The 19,797-nt window shown below is 37.5% G+C and overlaps 1 protein-coding gene and 1 long non-coding RNA gene across 2 annotated transcripts in view; one reads left to right on the top strand and one right to left on the bottom strand.

Annotated features, from left to right (window-relative positions):
• Positions 1-19,797, top strand: part of prpf6 (PRP6 pre-mRNA processing factor 6 homolog (S. cerevisiae)) — an 85,603-nt gene that overhangs the window by 57,302 nt on the left and 8,504 nt on the right. The window contains exons 12-18 of the mRNA XM_072240916.1: positions 4,781-4,903; positions 6,607-6,728; positions 8,995-9,133; positions 9,728-9,847; positions 13,706-13,882; positions 14,038-14,171; positions 14,411-14,502. Of these exons, the coding sequence (XP_072097017.1) occupies positions 4,781-4,903; positions 6,607-6,728; positions 8,995-9,133; positions 9,728-9,847; positions 13,706-13,882; positions 14,038-14,171; positions 14,411-14,502 (907 nt within the window). The remainder of the gene's footprint in view (positions 1-4,780; positions 4,904-6,606; positions 6,729-8,994; positions 9,134-9,727; positions 9,848-13,705; positions 13,883-14,037; positions 14,172-14,410; positions 14,503-19,797) is intronic.
• Positions 12,385-19,797, bottom strand: part of LOC140186602 (uncharacterized) — a 48,268-nt gene continuing 40,855 nt past the window's right edge. Inside the window, exon 4 of the long non-coding RNA XR_011882906.1 lies at positions 12,385-13,392. This is a non-coding gene — a long non-coding RNA (uncharacterized lncRNA). The remainder of the gene's footprint in view (positions 13,393-19,797) is intronic.

The following is a 19,797-nucleotide window of genomic DNA, read 5'->3' as shown; positions in this document are numbered from 1 at the left end:
TGTTTGTTCAACAATGACATGTTTTTACTGCTGTCCATATAACCCAGGAATTCTTGAGTAGGATTATTTTATTTAAACAACCATAAATATTCCTGAAAGGAAGCAAATATTTTAACTAGTGAATTTTCCATCCATTGAGTTTAATGTTGATGCTGCTTGGCCTGCTGCGTTCACCAGCAACTTTGATGTGTGTAGCTTAAGTTCTGGTATAGTTTCTTCAGCAAACATGTAATATAAAATTTTGGCATTTTGCAGAAGGCTGCAAAGTTTGTCAAGTCAAGATGTACTTGTTTCTCTATTTGAAATGACAGTTGATACTTTTTCTGCCTACTCCACTTCTGGGATGAAGGCAGTTACAGCTGCAGGACTGATGATGCATGACTTCAGAATGAGAGTGGCTTCCTCAATTGTTTGCCATTTATAAACAAGTTTCAATTTCTGTAATAAACCATTCCCTCCAGAACTGGTGGTATCAATTACAGTGTTATTAACACAATTCATTTAAAATATTTGTTTTAGTAAGCCTGTGATGATTTGAAAGCTCTTTCAACTGACTATTCCTACAGGCAGCTGTTGATCCCAGGGGATCATGGGTTTGAGCCTCTGGTGGACTGGGTTAAGCAGCATCTGCAGGCACCGGTAATTGCTGCTTCTTGTGTTAGATCATAAGACATAGGAGCAGAATTAGGCCATCTGGCCCATTGAGTCTGCTCTGCCATTCAATCATCGATTTAATAGCATCATTCCCACAATCCTGATTGAGAAGTTGCAGAACCTGGGCATCTTTACCTCCCTCTGCAATTGGATCCTTGACTTCCTAACCGGAAGACCATGATCTGTGTGGTTTGGTGATAACATATCCTCCTTGCTGACGATCAACACTGGTGCACCTCAGAGGTGTGTGCTTAGCCTTCTGCTCTACTCTCTATATGCGCAGGTAGGAGGTACAGAAGCCTGAAGGCACACACTCAGTGTTTCAGGAGCAGCTTCTTCCCCTCTGCCATCGGATTCCTAAATGGACGTTGAACCCTTGTTCACTACCTCACTTTTCTTTAATATATCGTATCTGTTTTTTGCACGATTGTTAATCTAGTCAATATCTGAATACTGTATAAAGTATACAGAATAAGATTTACTTATTCTTATTATTTCCTTTTTTTTCTTCTTCTATATTATGTATTGCATTGAACTGCTAAGTTAACAAATTTTTTTGTCACACACCAGTGATAATAAACCTGATTCTGATTCCTTTTTTTTTCCCTCCTCCACCTCCACCACCACCCCTGCCCCCAACCCTAGTTCCCGGCCTTCTCCCTGTAACCTTTGATGCCATGTCTGATCAAGAACATATCAATCTCTGCTTTAAATACACCCAAAGACCTGGCCTCGACAGCTGCAAGTGGCAACAAATTCCACAAATTTCACCACCCTCTGGCTAAAGAAATTTCTCCGCATCTCTGTTTTGAAAGGGCGCCCCTCTATCCTGAAGCTGTGCCGGCTTGTCCTAGACTCTTCCACCATGGAGAAACATTGTTTCCTCATCTACTCTGTCTAGGCCTTTTAATATTGGAAAGTTTCAGTGAGATTCCCCCCCTCATCCTTCTGAATTCCAGTGAGTACAGACCCAGAGCCATCAAACCTTCCTCGTATGGAAACCCTTTCATTCCTGGAATCATCCTTGTGAACCTCCTCTGGACCCTCTCCAATGTCAACATATCTTTTCTAAGATGAGGAGCCCAAAACTATTTACAATACTCAATGTGAGGCCTCACCAGTGCCTTATAAAGCCTCAGCATCACATCCTTGCTGTTGTATTCCAGACCTCTTGAAATGAATGCTAATATGGCATTTGCCTTCCTCACCACTGACTCGACCTGCAAGTTAACTTTATGAGTGTTCTGCACAAGGATTCTCAAGTGGCTTTGCATTTCAAATTTTTGGATTTTCTCCCTGTTTAGAAAATAGTTTGCACATTTATTTCTACTACCAAAGTGCATGACCATGCATTTTCCAACATTGTATTTCATTTGCCACTTCCTTGCCTATTCTCCTAATCTGTCTAAGTCCTTCTGAATCCTACCTATTTCCTCAACACTACCTGCCCCTCCGCCAATCTTCTTATCATCTGCAAACTTGGCAACAAAGCCATATATTCCATTATCTAAATCATTTATATACAGCGTAAAAAAAAAGAAGTGGTCCCTATGGAACACCAGTAGTCAATGGCAGCCAACCAGAATAGGATCCTTTTATTCCCACTCGCTGTCTCCCACCAATCAGCCAATGCTCTAACCATGTTTTACTGTAATACCATGGGCTCCTAACTTGGTAACCAGCACCATGTTTGGCACCTTGTCAAAGGCCTTCTGAAAGTCCAAATATACAACATCCACTGCATCCCCTTTATCTATCCTACTTGTAATCTCCTCAAAGAATTCCAATAGGTTCATCGGGCAGGATTTTCCCATAGGGAAACCATGCTGACTTTGTACTATCTTGTCCTGTATCACCAAGCACTCTATCACCTTATCCTTAACAATTGACTCTAACATCTTCCAAACCACTGAGATCAGGCTAACTGGTCTATAATTTCCTTTCTGCCGCCTTCCCTCTTTCTTACAGAGTGGAGTGACATTTGCAATTTTCCAGTCCTCTGGCACCATGCCAGAGTCCAATGATTTTTGAAGGATAATCTCTAATGCCACCACTATCTCTTAACGCCACCTTTTTCAGAACCCTAAGGTGCAGTTCATCTGCTCCAGGTGACTTATGTACCTTTAGGTCTTCTAGCTTTTTGAGCATCTTCTTTGTTGTAATAGTAACTGCACCCACTTTTTTTTCCTTCACATGCTACAACATCAGATATACTGTTAGTGTCTTCCAAAGGGAAGACTGATGCAAAGTACTCATTTAGTTCATCTGCCATCTCCTTGTCTCCCATTATTATTTCTCCTGCCTCATTTTCTAACGGTCCTATGTCCACTCTCATTTCTCTTTCATTTTTAACATACTTGAAAAAATGTTTGCTATCCACTTTGATATTATTTGCTAGCTTGCTTTTGTATTTCATCTTTTCCCTCGTAGTGATTTTTTTAGTTGCTCTCTGTAGGTTTTTGAAAACTTCCCAATCCTCTATCTTCCCACTAATTTTCGCATTGTTGTATGCCCTTTCTTTTGCTTTTATAATAGCTTTGACTTCCCTTGTCAGCCATGGTTGTACTATGTTACCATTTGAATATTTCTTCAATTTTAGAATACATATGTCCGACACCTTGCTCATTTTTCCCAGAAAGGCATGCCATTGCTGCTCTGCTGACATCCCTGCCAGCAGCTCCTTCCAATTTAGTTTGGCCAGCTCCTCTCTCATACCACTGTAATTTCCCTTACTCCACTGAAATACTGCTACATCAGACTTTACTTTCTCCCTATCAAATTTCAAGTTGAACTCAATCATATTGTGATCACTGGTTCCTAAGGGTTCTTTTACCTTAAGCTCCCTAATTGCTTCTGGTTCATTACATAACACCAAATCCAGTATAGCTGATCCCCTAGTAGGCTCAATGACAAATTGCTCTTAAAAAGCAAACTCTCTATCTTGAGATCCATTACCAACCTGATTTTTCCAATCGACCTGTATGTTAAAATCTCCCATAACTATTGTAACATTGCCCTTTTGACTCACCTTTCTATAATATGTGGTCCACCACCCAGCCACTGTTGGGAGGCCTTTATATAACTGCCATCAATGTCCTTTTACCCTTGCAGTGTTGTGTCATTGCTGAGTAACAATGCTGGAGTGTCCTCTTCAGGGTACAAGCCTGGGCGGAAAAATTTGAAGAACCGCTGTTGCCCACGCAGCGGGTTTCCCCCTCTCCACATCACTGATGTAGTCCAAGGGAAGGGCAAGCACCAGTACAGCTTAGCATCAGTGTCGTCGTAGAAGTTGGCAGAATGAAGTTGTAAACAACATCATACTGCCTTAGAGACCCCAGCTCCAGATTTATTCCTCTGGATTTACTTCTGAAACCTTTCCCATGGGTGGTTATGGCCACAAGGCAGTGGAGGTTTAAAATCAGTTTTCTTTCTCCTAGGTGGGTTGCCATCCAAGGCTGACGGGCCCCACCTGCCCAAAACAGCTGGTTTTGAGGCAACAGTGGGCCACCTTTGCCCCTTCTGTTGTCCGTAGAAACGGTTCCGAAGGCCAAGAGTTAAATTTGGTTGTCAGAGATTGTTGAAGACGCACACCATTTGGAGCACTTTATAGGTAGTGGGAACTTATCCCCACTACCACCCCTGGCTATGACAACCTTAGGAACCAAACTGACTAAGCACTATTAAATGCTACTTCTTTCATTACTTATTTCAGTTATAAAGCAGAGTGGTTTGGCTGCAATAATGAAAATTTTCATTTACCAATTTGTATTATGACATCTGAAAAGTGGGAAAGCACTAAGTTAGTTTTCAATTTAATATCTAGGAATCGTATTGTTCTGAATGTATGGCTCTGCAGTTCCCTTCTTTGAGAAAGCATTTTGCTTGCATTCATCCTTTTGATTTGTAAAATTTTGGTCTAATTATGATCAGTACATAATTTGCATATTTGATAATTTGAGATATTTACTATAAATTAAACTGAGTACAGTATGATACACTGTCGTCATCGTGGCTGTCCCTCGAGGTCGAGGATGATGGTCTTTGTTCCATTACACTGTAGATGTGCAGTCATATAAAGTGCTTACTGTTGAAAATCTTGACTTATTTAATCTTTGCCCTTTTGAAGGATGCTGAAGAATGTGATAGGGCAGGTAGTGTTGCCACCTGTCAAGCTATTATTCGGGCTGTTATTGGAATTGGCATTGAAGAGGAAGATCGGAAACATGCTTGGATGGAGGATGCAGAAAGTGTAAGAATGGCGATTTTGTTAGATTTTAGTAGAAAATTACAGTCAAGATAGAGTGCTAAGATTCATGGAATATATTTTCCCCTGGTGACCTAAGAGAAAAGTTTTTTTTCATTCCAATTAGTTTATAAACAGATTTCATTTTTAATTTATTGTTGTATTGTTTGAAACGTTACATTTTTGCACATTGTATCAGAAGGGAGAACACTATGTTCTCCTACAGTTCAGTGTTTCAAATGCTGAACATGGTGAGCTACTAGGAAATGCAAACCAAGAGTGTCCATATTCCCCTGTGTGTTAATGTAATGAATCTGTTGAACTTCACTACTAAACAAGTGCTCTCATTGGGACCCAAGAGATTTTAATGGTTTCCAATGTCAGAATTTGTTAAGATTGTTAGAAACTTGGCTTCCCTCTCCCTTTCTTAAACAATGGAGTAATCTTTATAAGTTTCCTGTTCAATAATGGCAATTGCTAAATCTAAAGGTCTTTGAAAAAATTGCCCAAGCAATAGTCATATCGCCACTTTTAATGCCCTTGTGCAGTGAAAGTTTTAAAAAGTTTCTTTGATTTTGATTTGTAAAAATTGTAAGAAATCCACCAAAATGCCAGTGCGTCTTTTTTAACTGTGAAAATAACATTTGTTTTAACCAGTCAACTTGTTTTATTTCCATTATGGTTTCATCTTTTCATCTTTAAGCTCATAATTGCCTTGCTAATTTATACTTATCAAAACCAAAAGGAAAATGTTTTATATTGTATATTTTTAAATTTCTTTCCCCCTTCTTTTCTTAGTATCTGTTCCCATTTGTAGTCCTGAATTATTTTTTGATTCTTCATTTTTCTTTCCCGTATATAGGTCTCTTTCAACTTGATGCAGATTAATTGTACAGCTCTGTTTTGGTTTGATACAGCATGTTCGTCCTTTATTTACAAATCACATAAGGATTCTGTTCCATTATGCACTAGTGTTTACTCATTAGTAGAACAACTTTATTTACTACTTTCAGATCACTTCATAATTTGCATGCTATATTTAAAATGATAATTGTGTTTTCTCTTTGTAAACTTAATAGCAAATGAGTATTTTTGTCACTATTCCCTAAATGTTTTTTTTCAGCCTTAGTTAGCTTTCAGGTTGTGGAATAACAGTATTGGTCATGAGAATGAGGCGAGATGAGAAACTCTTCAATTACAACCTGATATGTTCTGTCACAGGGAATGCTTGAGATTGTTAGAGAAACATTTGGATCAGTACCAGTGGAAACAAGTATAAAGAATGGAAAGAAAGTTGGTTTAATTTCAAGCTCTCAGAGCTGTTTCGATTCGACTGGGTATATGGATCTTTTGTGTGCCAGAAACGTATACATAATGCAGTGGGATGCTTTAACACATGCAGATTCTCTTCCAAGGATAATAGCTGTACATTGTCATAATTAAGCTAGGAAACTGTGTCCAAAGGGTTATTTGTTGGTATATATGTCATAAATATTAATTTTGGGATATTGGCTATGATTCAATTTGTGATAAGGTTAACTCTTATTTTAATGCAACTTGAACAGCAGTAGAAAATGTTTGGATCTTCAGATTAACACTTCAACTGCTTATATTCATAAATATATTCTATGTTTACTTCAAGAAGTTATCAACTATGTAAGATAATTGATATCAGAAATTAATCTGAAAATGCTTTTATTTTTTCATAGTGCATTTCTCATGGAGCTCTTGAATGTGCGCGAGCTATCTATGCACATGCACTTCAAGTCTTCCCAAGCAAAAAAAGTGTGTGGTTAAGAGCAGCCTATTTTGAAAAGAACTATGGCACCAGGTAGTATGAAGTTGAAATATTTTACCAGCATCATTGTTTGGCAAATATGGTCAGAAATTTACCTTACTGTATTTAATATAAGAAATGGTTTTTTTTGGGCTACCCAATTACTATTTACAGACTGAATCCTGTTGCTGTTGTTGCATGAAAATCCAGTAGGATCAAAGCTGCTACTGTCCAATATCTTGAATGATCTAACGTGATTTTAAGCACTCAGAGCCATAGAACACTACAACACAGAAACTGGCCTCTCTGCTCACCTAATTCGTGCCAAACTGCTATTCTGCCTTGTCTCATCAACCCACACCTGGACAAGAGACCTTCATCCCCCTCCGATCCTAGAACTTAACCAAACTTCTCTTAAGTGTTGCAAAGAAACCTGCAATACCTGAGATGGTGTTCTAGATTTTTTTGTATTATCCTTGTGTTCAGCTGGTTTGGTGCAATTTCTGATTCACTGTGCATCAATCCATGGTGGTTTACTCCAGAAGGGAAGAACAACGCATTTCAGTGAGGTGCCTTTGTAGCATTATTTTCTTTTCAAAGATGATGAACCAAGTTTGTCCAACCTCTCCTTGCAAGCAGATACTCTCTAATCCTGGCATTCTCTCCAAAGCCTATACATCCTTCCTGTAATGCGGCAACAAGAACTGCACACAATATTCCAAATGTGGTCTAATCAAAGAGTTCACCCACGTGCAACATGACTTACCTCCCCATTATACTTATCGCCCTGACTGATTAAGACAAGTATGTTGTATGCCTTCTGAGTCATCCTGTTTAGTTCTGATGTCACTTTCAGGGAGCTATAGACCTTCATACAAAGATCCTTCAGTGCTCCTACAGGTACTGCCATTTTCTGCGTACTTTCCTCTTGCATTTGATCTCCCAAATTTCATCACCTCACACTTGTTCAGATTAAACTGCATCTTCTATTTCTCCACCCATGTTTCTAACTGGTCTATTTCCTGATGAATCTTTTATCTTTCTCACCTTGCTTTTTTTTCTCGTCATTTTGATTTTCAACAAAATCACGTCACTTTTCTTTGTGGAACTTCACTGGTTAGAAGTCAAGTCAGAATAACACTCTTTCACCACTGCTGACTGTCATCTGTACTTATTGCCCATTGTGGCACTGGTGTTGAGGGCAGCATTGAAGGTTCTTCATCTCTGGCAGTATTCAGGGCTTGCTTCATCATGTCAGTCGCTTCCTGTCTGTTTTCACTACTGTCACTCATGCAAGTTCCAGATGGAGACTCAGGAATATCGTTGCATACAGATGTAGCAGGGTTCTTCGTTGCTGTTTCCATAACAGTTTTGTTTTACCAGTTAGGATTGTTAGCCCTGAGCTAAACCCCTGAACCTGCAGGACTAGTGGACCACTGTTAGTCTGGCCTCTACCCTTTGACCTGTTTGGCATGGGTGACCCTAACAACCGCCAAAGCATAAAGCCCTGACTCCAGCCAGTATAACTCTCCAAGTCATTGATGCATGCAAGTCTCCAAACCATAACAAGGTTGTAGCCCTATTGTAGGTCTGTCTTCTATGGCAAGTTAATTTTGAGTCCAAACTACCAAGCCTCCATAGATCCCATGCGCCTTAATCTTCTACAAGATATCTTGTTGAAAGCTTTTCTATAAAGTTCATGTATATAATATCCATGGCTCTACCCTCATAAATCATCTTTGTCGCCACCTCAAAAAAAAACTCAGGCATGTTTGTAAAACATGACCACCCACACACAAAGCCATTTCTGGCTATTCCTAATATGTCTATGTTTTTTGACCCATTATTGTTGAAATTATATCATAAATAATGTCTAGCCCATGAAGATTTTGTACGTGTTGGAATCTGTGTTAGTAATTGAGTGTACAGATCACTTTGTTTACTGTATTTGGCTTTCTAGGAATTTGTCAGTATATAACCATATTTGTAACAACATAATATGATAAATGGCTCAGCATGATTTGTTTTTTTTATATAAGTATTGACCTGTATATTTTTAGCTAAAATATGTTTTAGACAATTAGGACAATGGAAATATGATACATTCTAAACATTTGTAGATAGAGCAAGTTACAAAGGATTGCATTAATGTCTATCAAATTGTCTAATTAATAAATGTAAATAATTTTCAATATAGTGCAGGACACTGCATGCATGAATAATGATTATTTATTGGAGTGGTGGTGTTTCTGAATATATAATGAGTTTGCCTGAATTATCCGTAAGAGTATTCGTAGTGAAATAATACTTCTTTCCCCAGGGAATCCTTGGAAGGACTTTTACAGAGGGCTGTGGCTCACTGTCCAAAAGCAGAAGTTCTTTGGTTAATGGGTGCCAAGTCCAAGTGGTTAGCTGGAGATGTGCCTGCTGCCAGAAGTATTCTTGCACTTGCTTTTCAGGTTTGTTTGATTGAAGATTAATGTCATTGCTGAAATCATAAGACCTGATTTAAATATGTTGAAGACATGTTATTCAAAATTATTCAACAGCAGAAATAAATGACATAATAATCTTGAAGTTAGATAATTTCTCTGGGGAGAAAAATAGTTAATTTTTCAGGATGATAGTTCGTTAGATCTTTACTTAAAGGTGTAGCATCAACAGACTTGGTGTTTAAACTGGATTAATTTTTATAATTGTCTCTTTCTTGCATCAGCACCTTAACTATTCACTTTTCAACATCCATGTAGTAAGGTGGATTAGATAACGAGATTTTCTATCTCCCTCCTTGTGCCTTCTACCTTCATAAAAATTCATAACATGAGAAATTCATATTATGAATCTGGGGATAAGTTTGCAGAATTGTAGCAAAGTGTGAGTTTTGCTGCACTTTGCCAACTGTTTTATAAACTTTGTAAGTTTGAAGTGCCTCTGAGATATTTCTGAAACAAGTTTAGGCTTTTAACAACTTGAGGTGATTTTAAAAGAAACTGGTTCAGCTGCAAAATTTGGTAAACCCATTTCTGATTTATTTTGCATTTTTTATGTAATAGGCTAACCCTAACAGTGAAGAAATTTGGTTGGCGGCTGTTAAGCTGGAGTCTGAGAACAATGAATATGAAAGAGCACGAAGACTTCTGGCTAAAGCTAGGAGTAGTGCTCCAACAGCAAGAGTAAGTAAATATCAAACATTTTCAAATAAACTTTATTTCCTTTGGAGTGAAAACACCTGTAGTAACTCTGCAACATATGTGTATACTTAGGAAAAAAGGTGTTAAATATTAAAGAAAATATCTATTGCTCCTTTTTTAACATTTGATTTGTAATCACAAAAGTCACTGCAACTACTTATCATCTGTAGTGACCTATTTTCAATCTTTTCATGCTTAAGAAAACAACCTTAGTTTTAATTTTCTATTTTAAATCTGTGTGGTAGAAATCAAAAATTAAGTCCTTGTACTAATTTCTCAACATTTTCTAACTTGATACCAACAGCAACCACATATTGGTTGTGATGACTCGCTTATCAGGAGGTAATTGAATACTCCCCAGTTTTTGAATAGGTACAACAGCATTTGAAAGTCATTTTGCTTAATAGGTAATATATCCATTTACTCCTTCCACCTATTTGAGGAATAGTATATATAGCAGCAATTCATGAAGTGCCTAAACCTACAGCCTCAACCATCTCAAGTATACTGTATAGGCCATGAAATGTATGGAACCCTCGCTACCTCAAATTCTCCTTGAAAATGCACACATTCCTGGCCTGGGGATTTTTCTTTGTTTCATATCTGTTGCTGGGTAAAAAACTCGTAATGAAATAAAATCGTGGGAATCTTTCATTCCTGTGATACAAAAGATTGCAAGGTCTAAAGCAACTAGATAATGCTGCCTTTTCAAGGTAACCAGAAATGAGTTGAAATGTTGGCCTTTCTGAAATTTTAAAATATTGTGAACATTTATAATTTAGTCTCCCTCTCCATTCCTAATCTCCCTGCAATAGCTTTGCAGCTTTGTGATTTAATATAATGACAAAACATTGGAGCAACTGCATAAATTGGATCTAAAAATCCAAGCTCATAAGACCATAAGATATAGGAGCAGAATTAGGCCATTTAGTCCATCGAGTCTACTCTGCCATTTCATCAAGGCTGATCCATGTTCCCTCTCAGCCCCAATCTCCTGCTTTCTGCCCGTATTCCTTCATGTCCTGTCTAATCAAGAATCTTATCAACCTCTGCCTTAAATATACCCAATGACTTGGCTTCCATAACCTCCTGTGGCAACGAATTCCACAGATTCACCAGTCTCTGGCTGAAGAAATTCCTCCTCACGTTTGTTCTAAAAGGACACCCATCTGTTCTAAGGTTAAGTCCTCTGGTCTTGAACTTCCCTACCACTGGGAAACATCCTCTCCACATCTACTATGTCGAGGTTTTTCAATGTCGGATAGGTTTCAATGAGGTCACCCCTCATTCTTCTGAATTCCAGTGAGTACAGGCCCAGAAGCATTAAACACTCTTCATATGACAAGCCTTTTAATCCCAGAATCATTTTCATGAACCTCTTTTGCACCCTGTCCAATGTTAGCACATCCTACATTGCATCCTTGCTTTTATATTCTAGTCCTCTTGAAATGTCTTTAATTTCAAATTTAACAATCTTTCATTTGGCAACTTAACCTACAAACTTACTTGCTTAGCAAAAGCAATTTTTACAGCAAATACTAAAATCTATTGATTTTTCTCTCTCAAGGTTTGTCATTTCATGTTTGTTTCCTGTTTAATGGCCTTGATTTTTCCAGTTGTTTATCATTGATTCAGAACATGTGCCTGAAATTTCAAGATCATCACGCCAGTGTGCAACTACTAAATTTGTTGGCTAGGAGTGGAGAACAATTTTCCATCTGTGTTCTAAGTAACAGCAGGACTGAAACTTATTGACGTTTGCCAATCAGAGGTTCATTTTGTTATACAGAAAAAACATGGAAGTCATGGAAAAGAAAGAAAAAGCATCAACCCCTCCCTTGCACAAAAATTAACAGATCACCCTCCTGGAAAACAGCAGCTAGAACATCAACCCCCAACACCCTCCATTGCAAAAGAAAAGCAATAATAACATCAAACCCCCATCCCCTCTCTGACACACAAAAGTTAACAGATCACCCACATGGGGAAAAACGGCAACAAGAACATCAGACCCCAGATCCCCAACCCCTCCCTCACACATAAACTAACATATCGCCCACTCAGAAAATGGAAACAAAGACATCAGACCCTCAAACACTTAATCTATCAGTGAAAAACTGGCACCAGTCTGAGAGTGCGATTTGCTCTTCACTCCTCACCAGCTCGCCTCCCCACAGACTGAAATTGAGAGAGCCTTACAAGTCAGTTCAACCCCAGGATATCTGGGGAAGGAGGTGAGGGGGAAGTCAACAGTGAAGTAAACTGAAATGTACAGTACTATGCAAAAGTCTTAGGCACCCTAGATTTTTATATGATTTCTGATGGTATGGCCTCCATCATTGAGGTTGTGTGGAATTACTTGGAGAGACAAAAGCAAGTAAGACAGCAGAAGAGCTGTGGCAAGTTCTCCAAGATGCTTGGAACAATCTACCAGATGATTATATAAAACTGCACAACAGTGTACTGAAGAGAATTGATGCAGTTTTAAAGGCAAAGCGTAGTCACACCAAATATTACTTTGATTTCATGTTTACTGCTCTTCATAGTTTTTTTTTGATATTTAGAAACTTTTCCTTTCATTATTTTTGAAAGCATCTTTGCTTTACAGATTTTTTTTACTTGTGCCTAAGACCATTGCACAGTACTTTATGTTGCTTGCTGATTAATTATGGAACTTGTGCAATTGTCAATGCATGTGTGGAAGTCCCAGACTTATTGCCTTTTAACAACAGCCTGGTATTGTTAGCATGTTGACCACCTTCTTGGGCCCGTAGCTCCCAGTGAATCATAGGCCACCGATAAATTACCATCTCCATCATCCTCTGTTCTGAAGCAATTTCTAGAGGTTGGACCAGAAGTGTCCACCACATCTAATTTTGGCCTCGACAACTCTTCTCGATGTGTTATTTCAGCATCCTCTTTTCCTCTTTCCATTTTAATGCCTGCCTGGTGATGTTGATGGCTTTCTCAAGGTGTGGCCAATCCGCCTCCATTTCTGTTTGCGTATTTGTATCTCTATGGATTCCTAATTGGTGCTTTCCCACAGTGTCTGGTTGGTTACTTTGTCAGTCCATCTCATGTTTAGGATCCTTCTCAGGCACTGGTTGATGAAAGTCTGCAGTTTTTGTAGGTCGTCTTTGTTGTTCTCCTGGTTTCAGAGCTATATAGGAGCCTTGTTTTAACATTTGTGTTGAAGATTCTGATATTTGTTTTCCTTGATATTCACACTTTCTTCAAGACTTTGAAAACTACTCCAGCATTGTTGATCCTGGCTTTGACATCCGTTCCACCATATATATTCAGTGCTTCCCAGGTAGACATAGGAAGTCGTTTCTTCCACGGTTGTATCTCTCATCACTATGGATCTATAGCTGGTGGAGTTAGTGGTCAAGAGTGTTTTTTTTGCATCTGTTGGTTAGAACTAGACAGTAGGGCGATGTCATCTGCAAACTCTAGGTCATCAAGTTGCTGCCACATAGTCCACAGGATTCCATTTCGTTTTTCACTCGTCTGTTTCATAATCCGCTCTATTGCCAACAGAAAATAACAAAGGCAAACAGTTAGGCACATAAATAATATGATGAAAAATAAAAATGACGTCACGAATGTTCCTCATGTTTAGACTAAAACCTAATGGTAACTAACTTGCCATCATTTCTCATCTTGCCCAACCATACATCAACACAGAATTATCTTCTAAAAAAACTCTTCAGAACATGAGGATTAGAGGCCAGTAATCCACCTTTTGGTTTCCATTTGGATGACTGCATGCTAGTTAAGGTTCTGATTTTCTAGCTGAAATAAGGGACTTATTACTGATGATTTTTCTTTATATTGTAGGTATTCATGAAGTCTGTGAAATTAGAATGGGTGTTAGGAGATATTCCTCGTGCACGAGAGTTGTGTGATGAAGCACTAAAACATTATGAAGACTTTCCAAAGTTATGGATGATGAAAGGTCAAATTGAAGACCAGGTTGAAAATACAGAGAAAGCTCGTGAATCATATAATCAAGGGGTTTGTATGCTTTGTTGCTAGTGATTAAATATGCATTAATCTGTTTTTACAGAAAGCACAGGTTGTCAATCCTTAATCTGAATTTCTGCAGTACTGAAGTGATACCTTAAAAGTCCATAAAATAATTCTGCATTTTAATGTTTTTTTATATGCAGTTAAAGAAATGTCCCCATTCCAGTCCTCTTTGGTTGCTTTTGTCGAGACTTGAAGAAAAAGCTGGCAATCTTACAAGAGCAAGAGCCATATTAGAGAAAGCACGCCTTAAAAACCCACAGAATCCAGAGTTATGGTATGAAAAAAATGTGAGACTTTAATTAGCAACATGATAGTCACAGATGTCTGCGTGATTTAACGCAATTTTGTAAAATGGTGCAATATGCATTTAACTTCCTTCTGTTTAAAATATTCACTTGAAAATAAGTTGCATTTTGCGTTACTTAAACAAACCATTTCATTTACTTAAGCCTTTGTTTTTCTGATACTTTATATATAGAATAACTGCCTGTAAAATATTTCTAATTATGACAGGTTGGAATCTGTAAGACTAGAATACAGGGCTGGTCTGAAGAATATTTCAAATACATTAATGGCAAAAGCCCTTCAAGAATGTTCTAACTCTGGTAAGTTATTTAAAAGGACATCAGTATTGAAAGAGAGTACTGATGTTTTGACTTAAGTACATTAAAGCTGGTCACCATTTGGTAGGTTAGTTTACTTCCATTTTGTTCTTTTAAAAAAAATCTCAATTTATATATGAAACAGAGCAAAAAAAAAACTACTGTGCCAAATTCTTAGGCACGTATGTATAGCTAGAGTACATAAGATGTTTCCTCAGTAGGATGTTTGTCAACTTTTGTAAATTATTGACATTATTGTGGAGCCTTTTGTTCTCTGCATGTACATAGAACATAGAAATCTATAGCTCATTACAGGACCTTCTGCCAACAATGTTGTGGGGACCATGTAACATACTCTAGAAACTGCCTAGAATTTCTCTACCGCATAGCCCTCTATTTTTCGAAGCTCTGTGTACCCTGAAGATTTCAGTTTATTTAAATCTGAGACAACTATCCACATTTCTATCAATAACTAAATACTGCAGTTAGCTGGCTTCATTGCACAGCTCTAATTGTATTTTGTTCTTGTGATGTATTGCTCTGGAGCCAGAATGTTATATAAATTACAAGATTTGCCATGATTGGAAAAATCCTGTTCTATTTTTGCAAATTCTATCAGTTGCAAATCCTATTTTCCTCTGTTGTTTCCCTCTTGAACAGTTGAAATTTGAAACTGGTAATTGAAGTGAGAGGTTCCAGTAATTGAACCTCTGCTATTGCCCTGACAGTAGAACTACTTTTGCAGCAACACTCACTTCAGTCCTGGCAAAACAATATTCTTTGTTAGGGGCTTTCCTGTTTTTCTGAGGAAAAGAAATCCAATGTTCATAATCTATTGAAATGAATATTTTGGTCCAGATTTAGGGTTATCACTGGAATTTACAGCTATCAGTGATCCAGTGATCTCTATGGTGTGAACTTCCCTTTCCAAACATCCGTTCAAGGAAATTCTTGTTGAGTGATCATAATGCCATCGAGCTTGCTAAGTAGCCAAGTGCATTAAAGAAATTCTGTAGATTTTTTTTTTGAAAAACATCCATGGACAGACCAAGAATTTAGAAACTGAGTGTACTTATAAGGTGATAGAAAAAAATCTATAATTTGGGGGTAGATTTTATGAAATTTATGTGAGGGTGTGGAAAATTAGCAAAATGCACACAAGGAGAAAAAATACAGCAGATTGTCACTTTTTATTAGGACTTGCATAATGGAAAATCATGATACAAACTTTTTTTAGGAATGCAATCCCTCTGTAGTAGGATTGCTTTGATTTAACTTGCAAATAGAGCTGTAAAGTGCTAATGGAAAGTCAAAAACCTAAATTTCTTCATGTATTTTTTCATTAATTTGCTGACTTTGTACTTCCAACATTTTCAGCTTGTATTTCAAATTTGTGGTATCTGAAGTATTTTACTTCTGGGTTTCTGAATTGGAGTGGAACAGATCAGCAGTTACCTTCAGCAACTATAGTGACTTTAGTTCTCAATTTGCTGTAATAATGTTCCGTCCATAGATGCTAACGTTATCTTTTTATTTCCACCTTAGGAATTTAAATAGTTTTTCATTTTATTTGCTTCAGAATCACAAAATGGTTGCAGCATACAGGAAGGCCGATCAGCTTTCCAAGCCTCCACTTGCTCTATGTAACAGCAATCCAGTTAGCCTTCTCCCTTTTGTCTTGCAAACTCAAACCTTTGAAGTTTATCCACCTTCCTATAAATGCTGCAATGTATCTCCTGCCACAACATTGGTTGGCATTGCATTACAGGTCCTTATTACCTGTGCTGAGGTACAATGAAAAGATGTTTTGCATGCCATCACTGCAAATCATCACATCAGTACGAGAGAAAAGCAATAACCATGCAGAATAAAAGTTAGAGAAAGGAAGGCAATGAGGTACAAGGTCATTATAAAGTAAATTATGAGTTGAATAATCCATTTTAGGCTTTTTTCCTCGTCTTTTTACCTGATGGGAGAGGCAGAAAAGAGAATCTCCAGGGTGGGTGGTATTTTTGATTACATTGGTACTTTACTGACGCAGTGAGTAGTGTAGATAGTGTCCATTAAGGAGAGGGCGGTTTCTGTGATGTGTTGAGCTGAGCCCATAACTCTTAATTACAGTTGGAGGTAGAGGCCAACTGTGCCTACTGAGGAGGTAGATGCACTGGTACACTTTCTTGGCTATGGAATCTACGTGGTTGGATCAGGACAGGCTATCGGTGATGTTCACTCCTAGGAACTTGAAGCTCTCAACCCTCTAGACCTCAGTACTGATGTAAACGGGCAAATGTTTCCTCATTAGTTATGGTTCTTTTGTCAATCACTTCACCTTCATTCCCTATCCCCTTGTTATTGACTTCTACTAATTGGAACAATTTTGCACTACTTTCTGTCTGTCACCCACAACTTCCTTACTTCTGTATTCTATCCACATAGCTAAAGTTTGTCATTTCTGGAATCTTTGAGCTTTCTTTCTTTCTTCATCTTCTCAAAAGCCTTCAATTTGCTACAGTGTGGTGCCAAAAACTAAACACAAAACTCATTGTAGCAGAATTATTGGCTTTGGTGGTTTCATGTTGGTTTTCGTGCTTTGCTAAAACATTTTCTTAACTTACCTCGTAATTTTCAGCAAACAATGCATTTATATCTCTGGATCTCTGTTATTGCACCTGTTTTAGAATTGTAATTTTTAGTTAATATTGCCTCTTCTTATTTTTGCTACTAAAGTATTTCTATTGTTCTGAAATATTGAAGGTGCTACATATGATCGCTTTGTGTATAGTATGTTTGGAACATTTTCATTAGATTTATGGATTTCTCATTAGGGCGACAAAATGAATTTTAGAAATTAATGCAACACACACATTGCGGTTTTAAACAAAATGTAACAATTTCAAAGGAAAATGCACACTTAAAGATCATGGTTTCCATATGTGATGATTCCATTTTTTGACCATTATTTTTGCCCTAGGTACCTTAAGAGTTGGACTAACTTTATGAATTACTGTGGAAGCTTGGATTTAGAAAATGTGCCAATTTATATGCAGTTTTTCACCTCTACTCCAATTTGATCTAATGAGCCATGGCAAAAATTTTTATTTCTGTTTATACAAATGCCAGAAAAAAAGCTAATTGTTTTAGCTTGGTACAAGGTCAGAACTTAGACCATAAGATATGGGAGCAGAAGTAGGCCATTTGCTCCATCATTCAATCATGGGCTGCTTCAATTCTTCCAGTCATCCCCACTCCCCTGCCTTCTCCCCATACCCTTTGATGCCCTGGCTAATCAAGAACCTATCTGCCTCTGTCTTAAATGCACCCAATGACTTGGCCTCCACAGCCGTTCGTGGCAACAAATTCCACAGATTTACCACCCTCTGACTAAAGTAATTTCACCACATCTCTGTTCTAAATGAACATCCTTCAATCCTGAAGTCGTGCCCTCTTGTCCTAGACTCTTGGGTTGGGTGCACTGTGTAATCCTCAGAAAAAGAAACTCTATAAATCACATAAAGCATATGAGATTTTTCACATCAAGGTATATTGAAACATTTTGTTTTTTGAAAAACTTTTATTCATAACAGCATAAAGGTTCAAAACTTAGTTAAAATAAATATTCCTGTGAGCTTTCCTGCTGGCTTGGTCACTTTGTCCATTTTACCTTGTGATTATGTGGAATAACTGGTTACACTTGGTTGCATTTTAGAATGGTTTCCTTTAATTTCCATTTAAAAGTTGGTTTGCTTTTGCTGCGTGTAATTTAATATAAGTGAAGCAACATATTTACAGTGATTAATCAAGATCTCACATTCAAAAACTCCCATAGTAATTGACCCATTTTGCAGTTTCTAATGGCTGGGCAAAAGTGTATTTAACTTGATGCTTGGGAAGCAGCAGATATCAGTTGACACACTACTTTTGTTTGACTATTATCTGAGCATCGATTTGATTTAAAATTGATGTTTGTGTTGAAGTTTAATTGCACTGTAACATGAATTCATGTTGAGATTTAATTTACATTTTGGACTGTTCACTTGGTCTGTCATTTGAGTTCACAGCTAACATACTTATAGTGTAATCTCATTCTCTCAGTTTGGTTATTTTGTCCTTTTAAGATTCCTTGTAGGATTACAAGAAGTTGAAAATGGTCAAGGCAACGTTATTAGAAAGCACAATGGCAATGTCTAGCTATGCTGTAACAGTGAGAATGTAGGATCTGAATCTCATTTAAAAAAAGTAGAGATGCCTGCGGTTTTGTGGAAAATTGAGTGTTACAGAAATGTTGCGATCAATTTTTATATCTAATATTAAATCTTTTTTTTGGATGGGACAGTAGAGGCTGCATGAAGGTGCAGAGCTCTGAGGTCAGCCAGATAGTTGCACCAAAGAATTTCAACAGAGTGAATGGTCTGTGTATTAATAGGCAATAATTTGTTTTGACAATTTGGTACAGAGGTTGCTATTCTATTTACCAGTGTTTAAAAGTAGATATTGAGTGCAGCAGTTACAGTACTGTAAAGAATTTCCAGTCTATCACTGATGGATAGAATTGGTCCTTGAGGTGTCAGATTACCATAAAACTTGCAAAAATTTTGCTCTGAAACTAACTAGAAAGCATTAAAAGGTGTACTGCTTATACAAAGTGTCAGGGACCTACAAGAACAGAATATTAACAAAGGAATGATAGAGCAGAATCTGAACCTTGTTATTTGTGCCCAATACATTACATTAGCCTGCTGCTCAAGTCCTTATTGCACAATCTGAACCAGTTTCTACTGGATTTTAAAAGACTGGCCTCATGATTATTGGCATTATACCAATCATGTCGTTTTTTTAAAACAGTGGTCCTATTGATTTTTTTTTTGCTTGAGCAGTGATCTGACTACATTACGGCTTATTGCTGTTTACTTTGTTTAAGAAATAATAGTGATATTTAATGGAGTATAATTGACCAATAATGTAAACTGTGAAGAATATAAAAGTAGTAAACTAATTAGACGGTCACATTATTACATTTCTTCTTTGTAAGATTTGTGCCCACTTTCTGCAGTGGTCATTAGGTCCTTGCTGGAGCTCTGACATTTATAACCATATAATAATTACAGCACAGAAACAGGCCATCTTGGCCCTTCTAGTCCGTGCCGAACTCTTACTCTCACCTAGTCCCACCGAGATGTAAGCTTTATTGAGATGTAAGCTATTCCACTAGTCGAAATCTATTTCATTAAACTGCAACAGCTTTGCAGTTTTATAATTGTGTAATTCCTACATTTTAATACCAAACTGTCTTAATGAAGT

The sequence above is a fragment of the Mobula birostris genome, chromosome 2, assembly GCF_030028105.1.
Source record: "Mobula birostris isolate sMobBir1 chromosome 2, sMobBir1.hap1, whole genome shotgun sequence".
Taxonomy (NCBI): domain Eukaryota; kingdom Metazoa; phylum Chordata; class Chondrichthyes; order Myliobatiformes; family Myliobatidae; genus Mobula; species Mobula birostris.
The sequence above is the reverse complement of the archived record's forward strand: the minus strand, read 5'-3'. Positions and strand labels throughout refer to the sequence as shown.